At 41.9% G+C, this 24,302-nt stretch overlaps 1 protein-coding gene and 1 non-coding gene across 10 annotated transcripts in view; both read left to right on the plus strand.

Annotated features, from left to right (window-relative positions):
- The window catches only part of CEP295 (centrosomal protein 295), a 72,661-nt gene extending 51,965 nt beyond the window's left edge, over window positions 1-20,696 (plus strand). For 7 of the 9 annotated variants that reach the window (XM_090030558.1, XM_090030557.1, XM_090030561.1 and 4 more), the window contains 11 exons: window positions 664-805; window positions 4,487-4,726; window positions 6,712-6,866; window positions 7,144-7,309; window positions 10,168-10,841; window positions 12,056-12,229; window positions 15,569-15,686; window positions 16,552-16,749; window positions 17,224-17,323; window positions 18,646-18,745; window positions 20,241-20,696. In XM_090030558.1, coding sequence (XP_089886684.1) covers window positions 664-805; window positions 4,487-4,726; window positions 6,712-6,866; window positions 7,144-7,309; window positions 10,168-10,841; window positions 12,056-12,229; window positions 15,569-15,686; window positions 16,552-16,749; window positions 17,224-17,323; window positions 18,646-18,745; window positions 20,241-20,279 — 2,106 coding nt within the window. In that variant the 3' untranslated portion in view covers window positions 20,280-20,696. The remainder of the gene's footprint in view (window positions 1-663; window positions 806-4,486; window positions 4,727-6,711; window positions 6,867-7,143; window positions 7,310-10,167; window positions 10,842-12,055; window positions 12,230-15,568; window positions 15,687-16,551; window positions 16,750-17,223; window positions 17,324-18,645; window positions 18,746-20,240) is intronic. The other 2 variants (XM_090030562.1, XM_090030563.1) reach the window with 2 other exon arrangements.
- LOC149875304 (small nucleolar RNA U2-19) lies at window positions 285-368 on the plus strand. The gene has a single exon (XR_016440124.1). It is a non-coding gene; the product is annotated as a small nucleolar RNA U2-19 (small nucleolar RNA).
- Window positions 20,697-24,302: the final 3,606 nt, after the last annotated feature.

Below are 24,302 nucleotides of genomic sequence, written 5' to 3' on the forward strand. Positions count from 1 at the left end.
TCCTTTTGCAGTCGAACTCAGAGCTAACACTCCAGCTTTTCTGGTGGTGTCCACTAACAAAAATAAAAAAGATGAACCATCATATTTCTTCTCTTAAGGGTTAAACCCCAGCTCTATATATAGATACGTAATTTTCATAAACTTTCTCAGGGCACATTTATGTAGAATTAAAGAAATAAAATAACTTAGTAGCTTTCCCATGCTGGTCACTTTTAAAATAGTCATAAGAGCTTTCAAGTGCTGTACTCCTTTTCCTCTGAGATCTGCTTTTTATTATTCAAGTAGATCTGTGATGAGAGAAAGCCAAATCTGAGCACCAAAAGATCAGCTGATCTACATGGTGTTATGATCTGTGTACAGTTCTGGGAAGCAGTATAACTGAGTGTTTGTGTATTCGGGGAAGCAGCATAATTGTGTGTGTGTGTGTGTGTGTATGGCAGTGGGGTGGGACTTGGAGAGAGTGTACATGTGGGAGAGTATTGAGTGATCTGTTGTCCTGAGCAATGATGAACCTTTTGTTTGCCTGATTTCAGATAATGAAGGCTTCTACACTTGAACTGAGCTCAGTATAAAGTGTGTAGTTCTTGTATTCAAAATAAGTGTTAACTATTTTGAGTTTAACTATAACATACAATAATAGCTTCATATGTTCTTTAACCCTAGGTAGCACTTTCTGGAGCACTGCCCAGCAGTTTAAGTTCACAGGCTTGCCTACAAGAGGCAACATGCAATTTGTCTTCAACAACAATTTCCACTGGAAGCTTTGTAACCAGCGAAAAGTTGGACATAAGTCCTGCTAACTCTGGTAAATATTTTTTTTAAACAGAACTTGCATATTCTTGCAAAAAGTGTAATGGAATGGTTCTTGATTATAGTTTTATTCAAATCCACTAAACTAAAACTAGTAACATCTTTTCTGCTATTATGACTAATTTTGGCTAATGCTACTCTTGAAGTTAATTATGTTGCAGCTGCAGCTCATTACAATCCTTCGCCTTTTCAGGCTGGCAAAATTTGAAAAAAATTCAAAAGAAAACAATTATAAAACTTTAATATGTGGCTAATCTGTGCAGATTGAGTTACAGTAGAATAGAGATGGTTTCTTGTATATTTCAGAAATACCCTGAAGTTTTGGTATGGTGATCGTAAACTTCAAGGCTAAGTACAGAGTCGAAAAGCCTGAGGCTGAAGTGATTCAGTCTTTGCAAGTTAGGCTGAACTGCAGAGATTACATTCAAACAGAAGTGAACAGACATTTCCCTTTGATTTAGGAAATGCAGCCACGTGTTTGCAGTGGCTCAGGCCAGACGCAGGGGTCACTAGAGCACGGCTCTCTAGTATGGAGCCAGCATGGACTGTGTTCACTTCCTCTTCCTGCTGCCTCCAAGGTCTCTGGGATTTGCAGTCCCAAATCATATCAGCAGGATGCTGTAGGGTTTTTCATCATTTCCTTTTCCTGCTTTCAGGATTTGTAGTCCACAGTGACAGCTGGCAGTAAGCTTGAGCGGAGGAAGGGGTGTTCAACCCCCCCCTCCCTGGCCCCAGACTCTATCCAGGGTTTGCCAGGGTGTGGAGGGCAGTCCCCTTCTCCCCCCAAACCCCCTCACTGCTGTAGCTAGGAAGCAGAGGGCACAGCCAGCACCAGCCCTGCTCTCTGGAGCAGACAGCACAGCCCAGCCCAGGGCTGCAAAGCATGTTGGGATGCTGGGGGATTATGGTTTAACTTAAACCAGGAAGGAGTCTGGGACATAAGTTTCATAAACCAGTTTGACCCAAATCAGTGAAGTCTGATACTACATTTGTTTTGATACAACATTTATTTTCACCAGGACTTGTGTGTTTCTTTCTTCTTTCATATATTCATAATTTTCCAGCAAATTCTCTTTTAAGGCAGAAACCTTCATATTTCTTCTGTTCATTCATGATCTAGATTTAATGTGAACATTTTTTTCTTATTATTAAATAACTGATTCTAAGACTCAGCATTTTAATTCTGATATTTTGCACTCATTAGCAATCTCTCTTTACTATGATTCATTTCACTATGAAGCACAAGTCTGTCTGATGTTTTACAAATACAAGAAGGTAGTACACTCCTGGCTCAGGTGTTTGCAATCTAACATTTACCAACTCAGTTGAAAAATCACCTTATTTACTCAAATGGAAGAGAGTTGTTCCCCCAAAATGGCATGGGAACAAAAGTCTCTCATCTTATAATCGCATGCAAGGAAATCTCACTAAATACATCGTCTATCGTTAAACTACTGCCAAAAGCACCATAAACTCAGCAATGGAAACTAACTGTGAAGTTGGTTAAATGGAGCCAACACTGAGCATGACTATAGAACATATGGTCCACATTGGGCAAATATTTTGATGGGAGCTATGTATATTAAGACCTTCAACAACATGCATCATCTTCCCACAAAAAAGAAACCCTTACAGAACTCTTCTTCATATAGAACTCCATGAAAAACCACTTAGTAACCACCTGAAACACTCTGCCTCTCCCATCAGTCCTCTTTGTTGATTCAGTGAAACAAGTGTGTCCAGTGCTTTTTCTTCCACTTCGTCTCCAATCTCTTCCTTGTGCCAGTCGACATAGTATTTCAACTTGCACAGCCCAAAGTTCAGGCACTCTTTCAGTGAAAGCAACCCCTTATAAACCCAGGGGTTTCTTACTTTCCATAATCTAGTTTTAGCACATGCTAATAAAGTCCTTAATAACATAGAATCATAGAAAGTTAGGGTTGGAATTCTAGATAAACTAAGTGTATGGGTACTGTATGCAGATTGCTACAGCCATGTTTAATTTCAATGTTACTGTTTTCAGATTTACTCTTTACTTCTATGTGCTCAGGGAGAACTGAAGCTGACAGTAAGAAGAGGGGGAAGGGGCTGCCAAGGGAAAAAGGTTGGGTGAAGCTGAGAGCAAAGGGCTACCTGGCCCTCCCAGACTTATTTTCCCTGCTATAGCAGTGGGAGACAGACAGATTCAAGACAAACCTCCAATAATTATATTCTATGCCTGGAAAATTGTAACACATTTATATATTTTCCAGATATAGAATTTAATTATTGGGGGGAATCATGGTCATATTCTATTCGAGTAAATACGATATGATAATAGAATAGAAATGCTTAAACATGTTGTGTGCTTAGTAGCAGGAATAAGCTGTTCTCTGGCCCCAGCTCTATTTTCACACTTCGTGATTGTGTCCTCAGCAAGGAGACAGTACAGGCATAGCCTTAGATTCTTTCCTTATTTCCTATAAAGGGGAATATTTCTTCTTTACATGAATAAGGGTGTTTAGGGATACACTGAAAAGACTAAAACAGTATGATGCTGTGGCAGCGGGATCCACTTAAGTACTTAAGATACACACAAAGACAGCCTTAGAGAAAATGGCACCCTAGCCAAACTTGTATTTTGGTGCCCGCCACCCTCCACCCCCTTGTCAGTGGTGCTGCTGCAGTCAGCACCAAGGTGAGTGGACTGGACCAGGCACCACCATACCTGCACGTGCCCAGCCCAGCTCCCTCTGGGCAGTGGCTAGAAGGAGGCAGGCTGGGCTGGGCATGCTCCTTCTACCTGGGGCAGAGATTGGCCCAGGATAAGGCAGGGGGAGAGTGCTACTGTGATCATAGGCTGCTGACGTGTATGTGTGCATGTGCATGTTTGACATGCTTCTGACCACAGCAGCTTTGGTGGTCACTCATATTGCCCACCTGTAAGGCCAGCTCTGGTTACATGGTGCAAGCTAATTCAACAGCCTCGGTTCTAATTTTGCTATTTTAGTATTTCCTAAAGCTTAACCATCTACATTCTTTAACATTAATAAGCTTCATGGAGCATTGTGTAGTTGGGCATCACCATTTTAGTGGCAATTTCCAGAAGTCTAAGTTTTATTGTGGGGAAGAGGGGGAATTTTTGAAAGAAGTAATTTTATATATATATAAAAAAAAGTAGTTTAAATTGTTTCAAGGCAGCTAGTAAAACAAAAGTTTTATTTTCCAAGTAAGTTCATGTAAGTGTTTTACTTGTAACAGGGCATGTCTACATGTGAAATTAATGTGATGCACATCACATAAATTTATTGCTCCTGGGTGTCACATTTACACATGAACCTAGAACCTAGAACACGGCATGTTGAGCCAGAGCAGAACTTACCCAGCTAGCAGAGGGTCCAGGGTGTCAGCCTGCCAGCCCAGGGCCGCTCCGACCCTTACATTGTAACACCCCTCATGCCCCAGCCAGCCCCATCGTTATCTGCATGTTCATTGCTGCACGCTAAGTAATGTTGGCATAGGATAGGACCTGTTTTTTTGAAGTAGTAATCTATGGCATAGTTAATTAGTTTCCTGCAGCCTAATAGGGTTGCACATGTAGACCCTGAGATTTTACTGCAGAACTAATTAGTCTGCTCTGCAGTAAATATCTCATGTAGATATGGCCACACTGTGTCAAACATGGTTTATCTTCCAGGCTTGTCTTCAAATAGCACAGAGGATAAGATTTTGCGAGAAACAGTGAACAGCCCTTGGAACTCTTCAGCTTCTCCCATGTCTGCCGCTCAGCAGGGACAAGGGGATTCCTCTGAAGTTTCTGAATCTCAGTTACCTGCAGAAGAAAATTTTGTCTCTAACAGAAGATCAGTTCAGCAGATAATAGACAAATATACTAAAGACTTTAATTGGTTACCTGAAAACAATGTAGCATTCCATGGTAATGACCCTTTTTTTAGACTATCTTAGTACTAAATTTTAGAATTGTACAGTGAGAAGACGTTTGATATGAAGGTGCTTTAATCTATATTTACTTGACCTCTGATTATGTTCTAGGTTAGTAACTAGCTTGCAGGCACTTTATTTCCTGTCCCAGATGAGATTCTTCTCCCTTTTAATCAAGGGTATGTCTGCACTGTATAATTCAGTGCAGTATTAGGTACCAGAAGCAGTCTAGCCACAGAACACAATGTAGGTCGGGGTGGGCAATTATTTCGGGTGGAAAGCCACTTACTGAGTTTTGGCAAGCCATCAAGGTCCGCATGACAGGCAGCTGGGGCAGATCATTATTAATTTTCTAAATTTTTTAGGGGCCGTGTGGGCCAGATAGTCTGGACCTGTGGGCTGCATGCAGGCCACAAGCTGCATTTTGCCCACCTCTGATGTAGGTAAATAGGGTAGTTAGCCTGGCGAGTAGGAGGGGGAATGGTATTCAGGGTTCATGCTACCATGGTTATACTGCTTCCTGGTACCTGAGATGGCTTGTGTATTTATACTGCACTGTGTGCACATGTTGAGAGAAGTGGTAGGCAGCCCTTGGAACTTTCAGCATTGCACAGTACAGACATCTCTAAGATCAGGAATTTAATTATCTGATAATTTGATGCATATGTGCGATGTATTTGGTTTTGGAAAATACAAATGAATATGCTTAATAGTAAAAATGAATAGTGTAAGCTGAGCCTGTAGTCAGGTGACATGGCATTGATTTTTTGTACCAAGTAGTATTTTATAAACACCGTATTTACTTGATTAAAAGACTATTTCTTTTCCCCCATTTAATATGGGGGAAGAGAGCTCCTCATCTTAGAATTGAGCTACTGCCTGCTTCCTGCCACCTTCTGTACCCTCACTGTTCCTCCCCTGCAGCCTCACACCCGTACTGCACACAGGCTCCCTCCTGTGCTGTCCTTTCCTCCCATCCCACCACGCTCCCCCTTACCTTTGGCCTGGTGCCAGCAGACTCCCTGCTGACTGCAGCCTAGAGCATGGTTCCAGCCTGGCCCTGTAGCAGCAGAGCCAGCTCCAGACTGCTGTTATAAGGCTGGGCTGGAGCTGTGCTTAGTGCACCAGGCTGCAGTGGGGACTGCAAAAGCAGAGGATGGCACAGCAGATAGAGGGTAGAGACATTTTAGGGGGAGGGAATGGGAGGGCAGGGACCTGAGGCTGCAGGGGGCAAAAGTAGTGTGGAGAAGAGAAGAGGAGGGTGAAGCTGTGGGGAACAGGCACAAGGAGGGGCAAATGGGAAGGGGAGCAGGCATCAGGGGACAAACAGCATACCACCCTTACCTCCATTCTGGCTGCCCCCCCCCCCACAACCTGTTCCCCACTGCTCCCCTCACTGCCTCCCTCTCACTGCCCCTACCACCACCTGCCCTACTGTGTGCCTGACTGGCTGCCTCCCCCACTGTCTGTCCCTTCACCGCCTGCAGTAGTGCAGGGGATGAATTTAAGACAATCCTCCAGTAATTAGATTTACTACATGGAAAATTATAATAAATGTATACATTTTCCATGTGTAGAATCTAATCATTGGGAAGTCATCTTAAACTCAGGCACATCTTGGAATTGAGTAAACATAGTACTCTGCTTCCTAGAAACAAAAGACAATGCATAAAAATAATGATAATGAAAGTAATGCATGAAAAGAATAAGATGGTTGTGAATTGCTACTTAGGTTATAGCTTTAGCATTTTTGTTTAAAGTTGCTCTGCCTCAGGACAGGTTTCAAAGCTGATTCAGCACAATACTGTTTCTTGGGCGTTTGTATATGGATGGGGCAACATTAGAGTGTCAGTAACATAGGTTGTAAAGATTTGGTTTTAAACTGGGCAAAAGTATTTGTGAATGTGCATTAGATAACATCTAATTTACTGCATCTAAGTATGGGAGCCAGATTTACATTTTTTAAATATTTTTGTTAAGCTCCAGCAGTTGGACTTGATTTATCAGATATGGAAAGACATTTCCCGCACTTCCATCGCCAGCTCTTTCAACCTTTGGAACAAAGTCCTGACTTGGATCTCTCATCTTCCCTTTCTCAATATAGAATTTCTCAAGACAGCAAGGACTGTAGCAAGGTATTACATGGAGTTGGAGTTTTTTTCCTAAAGAAGGAAATACTTCGGTGTACAATTTTTATAGGGTTGTAATCTGTAAGACTTGAATCTTCTGGCATTTAAAGATAGGAACAAGCTTTATTGTATGTAGAATTGGCAATACAGTTTACCTAGAAATGTGACATGGAAAATAGAAATTACTGTTTAAGTTTTTGTTCAGTTTTCATATTTCTGAAAATATTAAACCTGGAACTTGAGTATTAATCATGGGGTTTTTGTGGGGGGTGTTTCTCACTAGAGTTCAAGTTTCTCAACAAAAAGTCAAGACACATCTACATTTCTAGAAACCACAACCTCAAGCCGGAAAATGAGAAATAACAATCCACGTTCTTGTCACGAAATGAAGGGGCTAAATAAGGATTCATTACAAGCAGAGGAATCTCTTAAAGAAAACATTACTCTGGGTATGTGCACTGTTATCTGAACAATAATGTGGCAATTATGTTAATATCTAAATATAAAACTTTAAAATTGATTGATCCACTAAGATTAGTAGTGATGCTGCTAGCTACTAGTGACATATACCCTTTTCTCTGTAGTGTTTTAGGCCAGCTTTCAGTCTGTGCCTCTGCTGAGCCCAGGGCTGCAGCTACAGAAAGAAGCTTCTCCCACTTGCTCCTATCCTGAATGCACCCAGCCCCAGCAATTAGAACATAGAGCAGTACTATGTCCAGTAGTGTTTTAATGAGCCATACAGGTTAGGCTCAGATCTGCAAAGGAATTGATGTGGTGACACCACACATCATACCACTCAACTTGTGGGTGCCAAGGTTCTGGGTAGAATTCATAAACCAGAGGAGGTAGATGCTTAAGTTCCCTGTAAAATAAACAGCAAGAATTAGGCACTTGAGGAATGGGATTCACAAATCATTTGTGATCTGATCTTAGGCTTGACAATTTTCTAGTAAAACTAAGTCAAAAACTCTTACCTAACAAGATACAAGTACCATATTGACTTGAATATAAGATGACACTGAATATAAAACAACTTTGAATAATTAGATTCTGTATATGAAAAATGTATAAATTTGTTTATAAATTTCCAGATATAGAATCTAATTATTGGAGGTTTGCGTTGACTTTGTCCCTCCCCCATTGATACAGCAGGGAAAATAAATCTGGGTGGTCAGGCAGCCCCCTTGCTCTCTGCTCCCTTCCTGCCCCAAGTTCTTTCCCCTGCAGCCCCTTTACCTTCTCCTTTTTGTAAGACCCTGCTCTCCCAGAGCACATGAAAGTAAGGGGCAAATTTGAAAACACTGACCTTGTAATAAACATAAACTTAGTTAATCATGAATTGATGCATTTTATCTTTTTTTTGCAAACTGGTGCCATTTTTAGCACAGGTACTTCATAAAAATCCTTTTAAGCAGCACTTTAGTACTTATTTGTATGTAGTACCAACTTTTTAAAAATTTCAGTTCCAGGGCCAAATCTGTTCCAAATTAAATTCCAGATACTTGCTGGTGGTAATGCCACACAGGCTTGAATGATTGAGCTCTCCTCAGTTGAAATTTGGAACTTAATTCAGAGTTAAGAACTTTCTTGAGCCTCTTAGTGCTGGCCTGATATTGCAGTATCTCCAGGCCTGGTGCTCATTCCCTCCTGGGGGGCAGTAACTCGGTTTGTTTTTTTTAAGAGCCACGAAAAAAAGTTCCCATCAGTATCTTAGCCTTTTGGTTAAGATCAAGAATTTTTGGCACTGAGGGGAGGGTGTCAGGGCTGGCTCCGGTCCTCCTGGTACCAGTTCCCTGCAGAGGTAACAGACCCCCCATTTAAGTTTCCATTAGCATTTTTGGCACTAGGGGAGAGTGTTGGAGCTTGTTCCAGCCTCTCCAAGTGCAAAAATAAAAATAAAAGCAAAAATAAAAGTCAGTACCTATGCTATATTGATTGGGGGAGGGGGAAACCTCATTTTATATTTCAGTAAATACAGTAGTTGCTCTTGCTCCTCTTGCTGCTTCTCTGTGTTGCAGAGGTCCCAATGTAGAATTTGCAATTTTCAGTCCTCAGACACAAAAGTATTCTATGACATGGTTGCCTGCGGTAGTAGGGAGACAGGATATTGGACCCACAAGATCCCATCTAGTCTTGCATTTCTATGAATGATTTAAGGATAGAGTATAAGCTCCTAGTTTTAGATGTAACAATTTAAATTAACCCTTTAAGTTCCCCATCCCCCCCCAAAAAACAATTATTTTTGTGCTGAAAGTTATACATATCATGGTTTGTTATTTGCTGTAATTCCGGCCATTGTATAAGGATGTAAATACTAGTAGAGGGGACTGCTTTTGCAGTAGGTCAGTTTTGAGTCCTGTCTTGTTTTAAATCATGTTTCATTTCTGATTGAGTTTATTCTTATAGACTTGAGTTTCATAACAGCCATTGTTTGCTGTGGGACTTCTACGTTCTTTGGCACAAGTAAACCTCTGTTATTTTACTGAATAAGGGAGCATGGGATTTGACTCTGGGAGTAGTATTTTGAAAGCTGTTTGATATGCAGGTGTCTGTACAAAGCAAGTTTTGGATTTAGAGAGCCTGGAGTATATAGTTACCTTGTTTAGAGAGAGATGGACTTGTACAGTACCTGCTAATTTTAAAAATGTTAACTCCCTAAGATTCCCCCTCCTATAGAAACCCTCTCATCTGTTTACAAATAGATATTCTAGTATTGAAATACTTCCCAATTCAAAATAGAAATTATATCAATATATCTTTTTACCTTCCTAGCCTGTAAGAAAACCTTGTGATTCACTTTGTACATGTAGACCTTACTGAGAAAAATCATATCGCAGTTATTATCTGTTACAATTGACTTTAATATGGAAGAACGGTCTGTTCTGATTTGAATATATTCTATTCTGAAGATAATGTACTACACCAGTAATGATGGTGGATTTTTGCCCCTTTTACAGAGATGCTGTTGGGAAACCTTATGACAGTAATTCAAATTTCTGTCACTGAGCATGGTTTCCTAGGGCTAATGAAATGGTGTAGTCCCACTGACTCGTATATAATTGTGCTGAGTTTCACCAGTTTAAAGAAAGATGGTTTTCTAAGAATATTTTTAAGACTTTATTTTTAGATGCAGATGCCTTCCTGAAACAGTATACTGTATGTGATGATTATGTGTCTAAATGAATTTACAGTATTTAAAACCATGTCATCCTGTCTGCCTGGCTTATCTTATGCATTTAATATGAAGGTAAAATTAGTTACTTTCTAGATGTTGGTTTGCTTGAATGCATCTGTATTTATTAAACAGGTTCTGAAGAATCTTTTCATCCACTACAATTGGAATCTACTCTGAATGAGAATGGTCAGAATGCTGAAAAACCAGTAGACTTTAGCATTGTACCTGAAAGCTCTTCTGAACAAAATCCTGAAATAAAAGATGCAGAGAGTGAGAGGTGCATTTCACTTGTTGGAGACCAATATGAGGAGCTGAGGCAAAACATTGAAAATATTAATTTCCAGTCTTCTGTGGAAAGCCTGCGAAGTCAAAGTCTAAGTTCACTGGAAGAGCATAGTTCATTTGACCAGCTAAATACAACACAGATTGCAGTAAACAGAACTCCACTGGCTGAGCTTTCTTTAAAGGAGGATGGGGAATTCAGAGCCTTGTGTTTTGATACTGTGACACCTGATAAATATCAGGAGCTTACTAAAACCCCAGTTATTGCAAGGGAAGCTAATACGGTGGTGGAAGTGGCTTCACAGTGTAGCACAAATGTAGCAGAGGAAAAGCAAGGCTTTTTAGAAGCACAGATATCCTGCAGTATGCCTAGAGAAACTTATTCAGAAATCTCAGCCATCCCTGTGAAAGCTACTGTACAAGAGAGTGATCCTGTGCTGCAAATGCATGAAAAACAAAGTTATCATTCAGTGCTCACAATAAGTTCAGGCTCTTGCTCGTCACAAGCCTGGGTACCAGTATGGGTAAGCTGCACAAAACAAATTTTACTTTAACTGCATTCACACTTAAGGCTATTACTCCATGCTAGAAATATTTTCTCTCAAATTCTGCACCTTACTTCTAGCCCCCAAAACCAAGTGGGATAAATTGGGGTGTGCATGATATGCAGGGAAAAGGATTCCCCAAGGTTTTGGAAATAGTTGGGGGTGGGCATGCAGCCAGTGGCAGCATTAAATGCCATGGCTCTGGGAGCCACAGCAATTTAATATGCCTCTGCTCCCTCCCTTCCCCACCTCCCCACCCACTGCCAGATTTCTGGACCCATAGCGAGCCCCTCTTCCCAGCTGCAGAGCTGTCGCGGGGCTGGTCTTCAATGCATGGCCTTACACCCAACACATGGCTTCACAGCTAGCATGCTTCCCTGAAGCTAGTGTGAAGAGTTGAACCAAGCACATAGCTCCTGTCCTGCCACACAGTCCCAGCACAAGTGCTGAATCGGGGCCTGCCCCACTATACTACATGGTTCCAGCACCGGTATGCCAGATCAGGTCCCACTGCATGGCCCCAGAGTCAGTGTGCTGGATCTGAATCTCAGCCCCAGAGACCCCAGATCTTTGGTACTTACCTGTAGTCCATGGTAAGATTTTTCTTTTTTTCTTTTTTGGGGCCTTACAAAAATAAGGCCCCAAAAAATAAGGTGCATGTTATATTTGAGGGTGTGCTGTAGCCAAGAAAATATGGCATTTTAGTGTTTTGGGGGTGTCTATGTAATGAGTGTAATAAATCTTCATTATGTAATTAGATCTTGGAATTCTTTTTTGCTTGTTTTTCTAGGAAAGGTTAACAATTATACTAAGGAAGATGTGTGCTTAATTTATCGAAAGAAATACCTTTTCTGTAATGATCTAATAAAAGCTGCTTCTGTTGGCCAAGAACTATATTTCAGGTTGTGGTTTAGATTCCAATTCTGAGTGAGGAGGGAGGCTTTTATGTACTGGCAAATAAAATATTTAAGTTGAACTAAGGTTCTTAGGAGACATTCTGTATACATCAGTAAATGTAGAAAGAGCATTTTGTCTTTGGTATTTCCTTCACTGCCTGGGGCAGTTTTTTCTTTTTATTAATATGTTGAACAGTCTTTTGCCTTTCTGACAGGCTTACAAATGTTGCTGTTGCTAGAAATAATTGATTTTTTTTTTTTTCTCACTGATGTTGTCTTGTGCAATTTATCTTACAGGAGACAGAGTCAGGGCATGGTATTATGGAAGAACCTGAACTCACTCTACTAAGCTCAAATGATATCACTGTTGCAGAATCAGACATGGATTCCATTGACCAAGAGGAAAAAAGAGAAAATGAAATCAGTACCCCAGCGTGTGCTGATCAGTCTCAGTTTAAAAGTTGTTCTGAGGTGAATCTTGATTATCTACCATCATGGTGGCTCATTGCTTTAGTCAGATAGGATAAAAACCTTGGTAAATTTAAAGCATTTGATTCAGTTTGGCAGATTTTGAGCATGCTTCAGATTGATGATAGTGCCATGTCTTTCATACTAATCAAATGTGGAGAATTTAAATTCATGCCATACTTTAACTCTTTTCCCTTGCCTCAAAAACTTCTGAGATGCAGGTTTTCGAAATTCAGACCATTAGAGAAACAGACTGTCTTGTAGTTTTTAGAAACACAAAGCAATAATCCAGTGTTAAAAGGTTGCAAGTGGTAATGGAAAGAAAATTCTGCTACCCTATGAGAGAAAGGAAACTCTAAATGTTGGCTAGAATTAAACTGGAACCATGTAGCAATTCTCAAATTAGACAGACAGTGTTGGGCTCATAATACTACTGTATTAAGACTTTGCCATGTAGTAGTCTTTTCTTCAAATCGAATGAATGAGGTCCAAAAATCCCCAAGTTACTGAATACGTTGGTTTGTTAGAGGTGAGAAATTTGGGTAAGGAAACCAAAACAAAGCAGAACCAAATACTGTTTTCTTTCTTAAAAATAAAACCATATAAGATGTGTTATAAAACAAGTATTAAATTATGGCTCTATAGAATAGATGGTCAGTAGATAAAAACTAGACTTTTTTCTGGTCCTACAGGCTGATTGGGTGGGATGGGGTCAGTCTGCAGGTGTGATGCAGCATGCTGCCTGGCGCTGCACGCCTGAATCTGGCTATGGAGCAGCCCTACACATTGGTGTGATCTAGTACAGCGTTTCTCAGCCTGTGGATTGCAACCCAAAAGTGGGTTGCAAAATTATATGAAAGAGTCACAAATTAACTTTAAAAATGGATCATATTTTGTATACATTTTTGAAAAAATAGATGCTGCTTGTACTTCATCATATGTTAATGCTGTGCATAGTAATAAACAGGAGTCTGGGTTTTCTGTTTCCTGTGGAAAAACATGGATTTCCTTTAAAGGAGAAAACATGAGAATTGATGGGTTTCCCCATGCAGGCTTGCAGACTCTACCCTGGAGGGGAGATGGGGTAGGAGGCAGCGCCGGCAGCAGCTGGGTCATGGCGGCAGGATACAGCTGCGGCCTGGCACAAGAGCAGCTGGCAGCAGGAGGAAGTCAGGGCAGCACAGCCCTGCCCCCCGTCCTCATGTTCCTGTAAGCACAGCTGGCACGGGGGTCAAGGCGGCAGCAGCAGCAGCAACGAGTCTTGCTGCTGCTGTACCCTCCCCCACCAGGTCCCACCCACTGGGCCATGGAGACAGCTCCTGCCCTGCCAATCTGGCCAGACTTCACATCCGTGCCCGCTGTGGGCACAAATTTGAGAAGGGCGTGTGTCCCTCCTGCTCCACACACAACCGTTGCCCCACACACTTGGGAGTTGAGGCTAGGGGGCAGTGAATCAGGAGGGAGGCACTAGCAGGGCTGGGAGGGGTGGAAACTGTGGGTTGGGAGTGAGGGACACCAACAGGGCCAGGGGGCTGTTTTCTACTTAAACTGTTTACTGGGTTGGGACTGGCCACTGACATTTAACAAATGGGTCCTGGTACAAAAAAGGTTGAGAACCACTGAGCTAGTACACGGGGCCATGTTATCCAGCCCATGAGGGGAAATTTGTCAGTAAGGGAGTGGCAATTAATGCTCTCTCTGCTCCCAGCCACCATATTTCCAGACGCCACAGGCCAGATGACATGGCATCACAGACCAGAGGTTGAGCACCACTGACTTTAAAGCATATGGCAAATATATTTTCCTCCAGTCCAAACAGTTTAAGATGCATTAATGAGGATGCTAATGACAGAGCTGAAGATTGGGTCACAAAAAATTATCTCCATGTGTGAGGACTGCTAATTTTCCAATGATCCCCCTTGATCACATTTTCACTGACCTAGTTTCTTCCCTCTGTATTCAGGTATTCCTCAGGCTAACTCAAACCATCCTAAACTGTTCAGATAATATTTAGGATTTAACCTTTTTGGATGATTGTTCAAAGATACCTTTCCTCAAGTCAACGTAGATAATGTGTAGCTAGCTGGGAAGATGCTCGCAAAGCAATCAAATGAGTATCCTGGCTCCAAGGTACAGTCCATTAGACTAATAGTTGAGTTAGCAACTTGGTTGTGAGGAGTTGGAGATGGAGCCTGAAGTACTTGAACTTGGATTTTTGGAAGTAATTAGAACCTGGCAAAGATTGAGAAATGAGCTTTCAGATGTGGTTGTAAATAATGGGGCAGCACTGAGGAATAAAAAATTTTGTATGCAAGACACAGAGGTGGTGTGAGTAGAAGGAAGAGACACAGCAGTACAAGTATGAAGGGGGAAAGCTGGAAATAGAATAAAAGAAAAAAAGAGTAGATATAGATGGGGACAGAATAGTGTGAAAGCAAGAATGAAAAGTCTGAACTTAGTGGTAAAATGGGGTTTTACTGGTAACAGTATGCGTCTACATGAGATGTTTACTGCAGAGCTGCCTAGTTAGGTCCACAGTAAACATTTCAGCATCTACACCTGTGCTGCTATTAATAAACTCTGCCACAGGTTAGTACTTGGAAATACAAGTACTATTGTGCAACTGAGTTTTAAGTGCGCAGCAACACATAGATGCTGCCCCAGCTGGCTAGCCCTGCACTGTAGCACTCCTGTCAACGGTGGTGAAAGACGATATTGTTTGGTGGTGCAGGGTGAGCTGCGGGGGCAGTGCAGGGCCAATGCATGGCAGTAGTGCTGAGCTGCAGTGGTGGGGTGTGCCAGTGGCACTGAAGTAGTGGAGCCACATTTGGGGGGGATAAGCCCCATTAGTCCTAGCCTTCCACTACCTGTGACCCTTGTGCCCAAGCCAGCCCCTCCTCAGCAAGTTGAGTTGGGTGGGAGCAGCCCTGGGTTAACAGGCTGACCCACCACCACCACCCACCAGCCCCATGCCAGTCAGGGCTGCTCCAACATGGCTTAATGTGCTGTGGTCCCAGATGCACGTTCCAACACAATACCCGGGAACAATGAACTCTGGCAAAATGTGCTGGAATATATTGCTTCGAATTAATTGCGTGCATAGATGTGCCCCCATCTGATTTTTGAAGGGTGTTTTTTTAGCAACTTGTAAATAATAGTTTTTAATGCCAACCATCTGAATTCCTTGTAAGAAAAAATATAGTTAGCATTAAAGTAACATCTGCGTGAATGGTGATAGAGCTCTGTTTTGTTCATACACTATAACAGGCATGCACTAGTATTATTTTACTAAAATATGATGTTTTAAGTACATTATACCAATTTTTCTTCTGTTTCCAATAGAAGAGAGATTTTTTCCCATTAGACCCAAAAGCGGATTGTTGCATTTTCACACAGCCTGACTCTTCTGCAGTAATGAAGAGATCTCATGAAGATCAATCTCCATTACATCAATCTGAAGGTAGTTCTTTATAATCTAATTAGAGCTGAAATGAGAATGTCCTAAATATTAAAGTGAAATATTGGTAAAATACAGTTCATTATTGCATTATACTATGTATGGTCCAGGTTCAACATACGCCACGGCAATGTGTAAAGATCCTATTAAAATGTCTTTTTCAATCTTGTTTGCCCAGAAGGCTCACTTCAGTCTCTACGAGATACTAAATCCTTTTCATTACGTAGTTGACCTATTTAATTAGAAAACAAAACATTTGCTCTGTCATGCTGCATGTCAGTGCCTTTTGAGTTGTTGTGTAGTTTGCAGCATTAAAATTCTTCTTGGTCCTCTCTTACTTTAGTACGAGTCACTAAACAACTTCGAGAGGGGATCTCATTTAATCTGTTCTGAGAGATGAGTACAGACTGCAGTTTAAGGCACAATTTAAAATAATAAACACTAAAGAGTATGTCCCTGTTCCTCTGACAAGTAGGGAATTGGTATATCAGCAGTGCAACAACAGACCTCACTTCGGTCTCTATAAGACGCTTATCTTTTTCATTACATAGTCGACCCGTTTTAATTAGAAAACAAACATTTGCAACAAACCTTGTCTGTGGTTGGAGAGTATCTCTAATTTAAACCTCTGTGTTTATAATACATGATAATGAATTAAGATGTTATAACACATCATTAATATGAAATGCTATATGCTGTAGTGGAGCTTATGATTATTATAGGAATCATGACTCCAAATTGTTCCTTTTTTGTAAGATTTCCTAATCCCAATGAATTGTACCTGGCATAATTTATGAAAACTGTGAAGCTCCAAAATTTTAGAGTTGATTATTTTCCTGGCTGCAGACAGTTATGCTATCTTTTTCAGTGATGCTACTGGAGTTCACTTCTACTCCAGCAAGTTTACAAGAAGCATTTTTTAAAAAGAAGAAAAACTTCATTCATAAGTCCTCTGAGAGAATTCAAGAAATTAAAAATAAAGAAAATAGAAAGCCACATGCTAAGCTGTTTCAGAGGAACAAGACTGAAAGATTTCACATGTCAATGGAGCATTCTCCAACCTCTGGTAAAAATTTCATTTGGAAACAGTAAAGCATGCAGGATTCTCTTTTTATTTATTTATTTGTTGACTCACAAATGCACTGTTTTCGCTGTAATGAAAAGACCCTAAAAAAAATCCTCTGAGAGTTAGGAAACAATCTCAAAATGTCTGTCCCATGGTGTCCATTCTGATTGCTTGTCTTTCTCCAAGAGTGTTTTTTCTAACCAGTGAACATTACAACTTAGTTTTGCCATTGCTTTTGTTTCAAACCATCTGTGATATATCTTCTAAGGCTTAGTTTCAGTCATCTGTCTTTTGATCAGTGTGTACTCAATTTTGTAAAAGGCATAGACTTTATAGATTTTATGGATATTTTATATTGCAGATTTTATAGATATATTTTCAGTTTCCTTTCTGTATTATCTGTGTCCTACTTATCAAGTTATCCTAATGGTTAAATTTATTTTTTTTTTTTAAATCTGCTTGCTTAAAACAAAGGTGCAGCTGTCAGTCAGTTGAAGAAAGTTGGGGAAGTGAAAGTCTGCTCTCCAGAAGACAGGAGGTCTGTAGAAACAGAACTGCACCAGCGCACTTCAAGGTTAGTGTATTCTACTTGCATACTGGATAAGTATGTAACTTTGAATAACACAGAGCCAGTCCTAATATGTTTTCTGCTGTTGCTATCATAACAAACATTGGTTATCTGCATATCTGTCAAATGAATAAGCAGCATGAGTGCGTAGGAACTCTTAACCCCACTATCTACTTTGTAACCTAAGGATATTCTGTTTTTATGGGCACGGTTGGTAAAACTGGCTTGAAGTCTGTCAAATTTCAAGGCTACTGATAGTTATAAAGCCCTGCCCAAAAGGAGGTAATGAGCCTTAAATAAATGTTTCTCATAGTCTTCTGTTTTAGTAATGAGCATTGTTTATATTGAGTTCAGGTAGGTATGTAGCCTTTTTCCAGTCCCAAGGCAGTGAACGTATCAGCGCACTGTATTGTGTGAGTACAATCTGGAGAGTTATACTAAGCTACTTCTGTTTCTGAAGCAAGTTAACAATACCCATGGTAGTGATGTGGACTCTTAATTTTAGCAGTTTTCCAGTTTCTCATTTATCTCAGCCCTTATATGTAGTTTGCATCCAAGGTGACACACTAACCTTTCTGTTGCGAATGTAATGGTCATACATCACACTCCTTCCTCATCTTACAATCCCCTCATCTGAGAATCCGGCCAAAGTTGAATGCATTTAGAGAGAGTCTGTACAGATACCCAGCTCTGAGGTTGTGTTGTTAGGAGATAAGGAATGCATAGAACTTTTGGTTCTTACTCTGGCTGGCACCTAGTCAGCTGATGGAGCTAAGTAAAGCCATTAATTGGTGGATGAGTGCCTGTGGGGTCAAAAATATCGAAACAGGAAAGAGCAGAAGCTTAAGAGCTTGGTGGGAGGGGGAGAGGGAGCAAGTGTTGGAGGACCTCTTCCCACTTGCTGCAGTGGGGGAGCTTAATCTAGGATAAAGATTTGGAGCATGCTAGCAAAGGCAAAGGTCAGAGAGAAGAGAAATGTTTGTCTGCTGAGGAAAGTGCTCTGGCCTGAACCAAGGTTTTAAGCTGTGGCCAGGGCATCTCATTGCTTTGACCTATCTCATTGTCCTCCTTATGCTGATTTGAGCTTGACACATGCTTTTTATAATGTCAAAATAATACATTAAAAAAGTAACTTCAAAACAGCATAACAAGTTTTTACATATAATGAAAAGGAATTTTTGGCATGAATACTAACAGACTGAAGAATCAAGCTTAAATGTACTCTTAGTAATGTTGAGTTAATTCAGCCTATGTAGTTAATGTTAACATCTAATATGTAAGTTGAGATTCTATTGATGAGATGCACATATCATTTCACTGTTTGGCAGGCTTCATAACCAATTAACAGAAGTGAAAATCAGAAAGGAAGAAAAAACAAGGCAAGAAGCCTATGCTAGAAACAGAGAGAAAGCTAAAGAGTTTCAAAAGGTAATTGCATATTGTATAGTATTGTGTTCTTCCCAGAACAGCATTTCCATATTTGTGTGTGTATTGCTTTGGGCAGTTGTGATAATTTCACAGATAGTTCAGTGCAGGCTATAGTGTATATAATGTGCGTATCTGATTGAGACTGGGGTGGTAGGAAAGCCTTTCTTGTGGAAATGACATTCTAGCACCAGCTTGTAGCTTTCCATCCCCGCCCCCGGCCACACCCCTCCCAATAAGGCTGTGTGTTCCTCCTCCCCCCTCACACCTTTTGAATGGGAGATGATAGTCTTATAATAAAAAATGCCAGGCAAACATAATTATATACTATGGGGTACTATGTTTAAAAATAGTAACTTAGCTTGGAAACTGCCTATGCAGTGTGTCTGCCTCAGGCTGATTATTTATTTAATTCTTTATTTTAAGTATGTGCCAAAAGAACTGAGTCACTTCTCAGAATGTCTTAAGTTCTGCTAACCCTTGAGATCTTGTTGTGCCCCCCAGGGAATAGGAGTATGGTCTCAAAATCAGGTAGAGAGTGATCTTTGCATCAGAGACTGTTGCACTTGTTGCCATCTAGGCAAAATCCAGTCAAATTTGGACAAGTTACAGGCAGCAGAAAAATGGGTTTACATTTGCTGGGAAGATTAGACAGCTGCAGCTAAAGTGTCCAGAGATTCTAGCCATGCACCATCTTAGAGCCACAGGAGTTACTGGCCATTGTTTAGATCTGGCTTGAGCCCTGGAACAGAGGCTAGAGAGACTGCTGCTTCTGAGCTGTCAAGAGCTCCCATCCCTCCTCTGGGGCAAGAGTGCACACAGGGAGGTGCTTCCTCTACTAAGCATGGAACAGGCAAGAACTGGGATAGACTAGAATGTGGTGTTCAGGGATAAGTCTTACAAAACTTTGGATTCCCTCATCCCCAAAAAACCAAGTTTCTTCCTTACAAGGCAGCAGAGAGTCACTGGGTATGTCTATACCAGACATTTATAGGATCTCCTACACCATGTATCTGGATGCCTGACAACCATGGGGCGCAGATAAGCCACCCTCAGGCTCCTGAGGACACCATGGGCATATCTACACAAGGTACTTAATGTGCAAGAGACAAATTCCACTGCCCATTAGCACAGCAGGAAAAACTCGTGCTAATGCTTAGTAGAATAAATCTACTGTGCATTAACATCACAAATGAAGCTGTTGTGCTAATGTAATGCACAGTTGTGCTGATTATGTCACATTAAGTGAGTACATGTCACTACAGGTACTAAACTTAATGCGCCATAATTAATAGCGCATTAATGAATGTGTAGACATGCCCCTTGACAGCTCCTTCTACAACTGAGGTGTTTACTCCATACCAAGCATAGTATAATGAAGTGGTTTTAACCCATGGCCTTCCTTCTATGAGTGTCATCCATCCACAACTCCACCCAACTACTTCAAATCTAACTGCCTTCTGATAACACTTACACGCTTTGTCCTTTTTATTTGTAGAAAACACTGGAAAAACTGCGAGCAAGAAAGACACATTAATGTACACCAGAACCTGTTAGAAGACATTTGGGAACACGAGGGAGGCATTACTACTTTCCTAGTGCGATCCAAAGAATGCACTTACAGCATCAAACTTAAATTAAGCAATATCATGTAATAATTGTGAATACTGAGCTTTTAATATATTTGAAAATCATAATTTAAATCATTATTATAGCAACCTAGATAATGTTTTATTCCCACAGCTAAAGGACTACAAAGACTGGTATAACTATGCTTTGTTCAGTCTGTCAGTTTAAAGTCCATTTCTGCTTATATTTATAGTGACTTGGGTTAACAAGATCAAGATTCTTGTAGAAAGGTGGGGAGGGGAGTTCTTAATTGTTGTATGACAGTATTTGAAAGGGGAGTGTCAGAGTCACTCTTGTCAATAAAGTTTTGTAATGAAATCTAGAATTTTTTGCTAAGAGTCACTGCTTGGAAAAAAAAAATCCAAGGGATAATAGGCACATCTTGCCCAATTCCTGTTGTCAATGACAGTTAAGTGCTTAATTCCTACTGCAAGTTAATAGTGACCATATGAGAATTAAATACCTTTACCCCTATGTGAAGTTCCCTGCTGAGTTCCCAAGTTTGGCAGACCTCTAAGCACTGCATCCTGGGATACTGGAGGATTTCCAACTTGAGCAGCACATCTGTGGGGAGTAGCCACACCTTAATGGAACAGGAGCTGGGTTGTGGGGGTCAGAGATAGTCCTCCCTCAGCTTGTGGCCATTGTTCCTGGTGACTCTAAGGGAGCTTCTGGTGAACAGAGTTTCCCCGAGTCCCTGCTGGTAGCCCCTGATAAGGTTATAGGCAGCACAAGACCCGCCCCCCCCCCCCCCGGTCTCCTCTTGCAGACTGAAGAGATTCAGGTCCCTCAGCCTCTCATAGAGCTGGCCATGGAGGCCCTCAACCATACGAGTGGCCCTCCTCTGGACCCTCTCCAGGTTCGCCACGTCCTTCTTGAAGTGCGGCGCCCAGAACTGGACTCAGTACTCCAGCTGCAGCCTAACCAGTGCTGCAGAGGGGGGAGCAAGACCTCTCTGGACCGATTAGTGATGCCCCTGTTGATGTATGACAGGGTGCAGTTGGCTCTGCCTATTTCTTCATTGCATTGGTGACTCATATTCATCCTGGAGTCAATCGTGACTCCAAAATCCCTCTCTGCCTCTGTGCTGCCGCGAGGGTCGGCCCCTAACCTATAACCATAATGCTGGTTCCCTCTCCCCAGGTGCAGCACTCTGCACTTGTCCTTGTTGAACGGTATCCTGTTCAGATCCACCCACTTCTCCAACCTATCCAGGTCTGCCTGGATGCAGTCCCTGCCTGTCGGTGCATTCACTTTACTCCACAGCTCAGTGTAATCAGTGAACTTGAACAGGGTGCTCTCCACACCCTCATCCAGGTCGCTAATGAAGATGTTGAACAGCACCAGCCCAAAGCCCAAGCCCTGGCCACGATGATGTGGCTACAGGGCATGTCTTCAGCATCAAGTAGAGAAAGGCTAAGTCAAATGGATAGTAAACTTAAAATTCTGTATTGGATTGTGGCTGTGAATATTATTTCTATAAATGTCCAGAGCATACTGTCATGAAGAAGGTGGGGAGGGATGGAGTCAACCTTAGCAGCAGCAGGCACCAATATTTTATGCCTGCAAGAGTGTGGATTACTGTGGGAGCAGAATAATAAATGCTTATGAAAACAGTGGGGAGGCAGGGTCCCTCATGGTGGTTGGGCTTGCTGATAAATAAATCAGCTGAGGTAGGGATTTTGGTTAAGGAAGGGAGGGTAAAAGTGCAATACCATGCAGCTGCTGGTGTCTGGGGACAATTGCAAGGGACAGTGGTCCTGATGATGGTGGGAGGAAAGGTGGAGCTTTTTAACACATACTCCAAAGAGAAGGCAGGATTGCATTAGTTAAAAAACTGGGGATGTGGTGGGGGGGAAGGGGGACATCTGTGTGTAAAGCAGGGGAATTAAATTGGATTGTTCAAACTGGGGAGAGGGGCAAGCTGGACAGGGAGATGGTTATGTCAGTGGGTCATGGAAGAGGGTCCAATTGATGTTTGGGAAGGTGAGGGAATGCTCAGATGGGTGGAGTCTGGGGGCAGGAGAGCTTCCTGAATCTATTTTGTCTTCTTGTCAGAAGGTTTGCAAGTGAGAAAAAAGGATATCACAGATGTGTTTTTCTGACCACAGGCTGCTGAGTGTGGAGCTGGGAGTGGAGGGAAGGAGAAAATGGATGCGGAGGATGAATATTGTACACAGCTGCTGGCAGAAGAGGAAGAATATAGACTGTTCAAGGAAGCTTCAAGGCCTGAAGGACACTAAAGGATAGTTTGGATTGAAGTGGGAGTGGTGGGTGATGGTAGAGAAGCAGGTGGGAGGATAGGAGGAAAGCCCAACAGGCCCAGGAGTTGGCACAGGTGTGAGCAAAAGTGCAAGTGTTGATTAGAGGCAGGAAAGGGTAAATGGATACGAATCAAAGAACAGTATTCTCCCCCCTGGCATGAGGTTTCAACAAGGAAGTCCTACAAGAGCTACTCCAGGTAAACAAGGAAAACCCAATTTACATATGGAGGCTAAAGCCCTCTCTTGACTGGGAGGTGGGTTTCAGGAATCCTGGAGCCAGTTTCTGGCAACACCTCAGAGGTAGGACAGGATCCCAGGCTAGGGGACTTGCTTTTTATGGGGGAGATACCAGGGGAACCAAATGGAGACAGAAGTTTGTAAAAATTGATCTGTGCACAACGAATAGGAGAGTCCTCCATTTCTGGTTGAGTACCTGCTGAGTCTGTGGAAACAACAGACTCCCCCAACCCTGGTGTCCTGTGCTGCCCAGGCAGCATCCACTTGTGGACAGGGCAGCTGCACCCCATCCCTGTGGAGCTCCCACCTGCTGTGGCTCAAACCTAGGGAGCCCAGGGACTACCCTGCTTCCCACCCAGTCACTCCCTTCCCAAGGGTCCAGCCTGCTGGTGTTGCTTTCCCCCATGCTTGCTTCTCCCTGCACTGGGCACTTAGCCCCAGGGCTTGGTGCTGTCCCTACCTGTGACAGGGCATCTACCTGCCTGAGCCCCCTTAGCAGCTCCTTCCAGGGGCTGGGCCAGCAAAGTGGACTGTATCCTTGCCTGGCTTCTCCTGGCACTGGCACCTGTGGCAGCCCTGATCAACAACTCAAAAAATGTTTTGTTTTTTTTAAAAAAAACAAACCAATTTTCTCACATGCCTCCTGGCCTGCCAGGGGAAAAAAATCCCTCTCTCTGCCACTAATTGACACGCATTAGAAGGATATGGTAGACCAGGAATAGATGATCCCTGGCATGTAAGTATCATGGCTGTATAACTTTATGGCACTGGGGAGTTACTCTTGAATTTCCTCTTTAATTTGCACCTGTGATCTTTGGCTGCAAGCAGCTGAACCCCAAAGCCTCCAAGCTCAAGTCTTGCATGTAGGATGCCTGCTATTTATTTAGGAGTATCTGAAATGCAAGACTGATGAGTTTGAGATGAGACTAGTGATAGTGCCACAGATCTGTAAGACTTCCCTGTGCTCAGTCAGTACAATTTTGAACTGATTTGGCCTGAGGCATAAACAAACACTTCTGCTAAAAAACTTACAGGAATTTGGAAAAAATTCTGAATGATGCCTGAGTGCTATGTGCAAATTGCTACACCCATGTTTAATTTCAAGGTCTTCAAAACTTGCTGCTTTCCATAAGCCAGTCAAAGTAAGCATCTGCTGCTAAGAGGTGGAAAGGGAAGAAGTTGGGGAAGTGAAGCAGCTATCTGACCTCCCAGACTTGTTTTTCCTACTGTAGCAGTGGAAGGGAGGCAAATTCAAACACAAGCCTCCAATAATTTACTTCCATACCTAGAAAATTATAACATTTATAAGATTTTTCCATATCTAGAATCCAAGTACAAGGTATCTGGTTTTCTAGATTAGACTTTGGTCTCCCTCAGGTGCCTACTCCAGCCATGTATTAGAGTGTCTATTTGTTGACTGTTCACTTAAC

Source organism: Crocodylus siamensis, chromosome 1, assembly GCF_052110815.1.
Source record: "Crocodylus siamensis isolate JL-2025a chromosome 1, ASM5211081v1, whole genome shotgun sequence".
Taxonomy (NCBI): domain Eukaryota; kingdom Metazoa; phylum Chordata; order Crocodylia; family Crocodylidae; genus Crocodylus; species Crocodylus siamensis.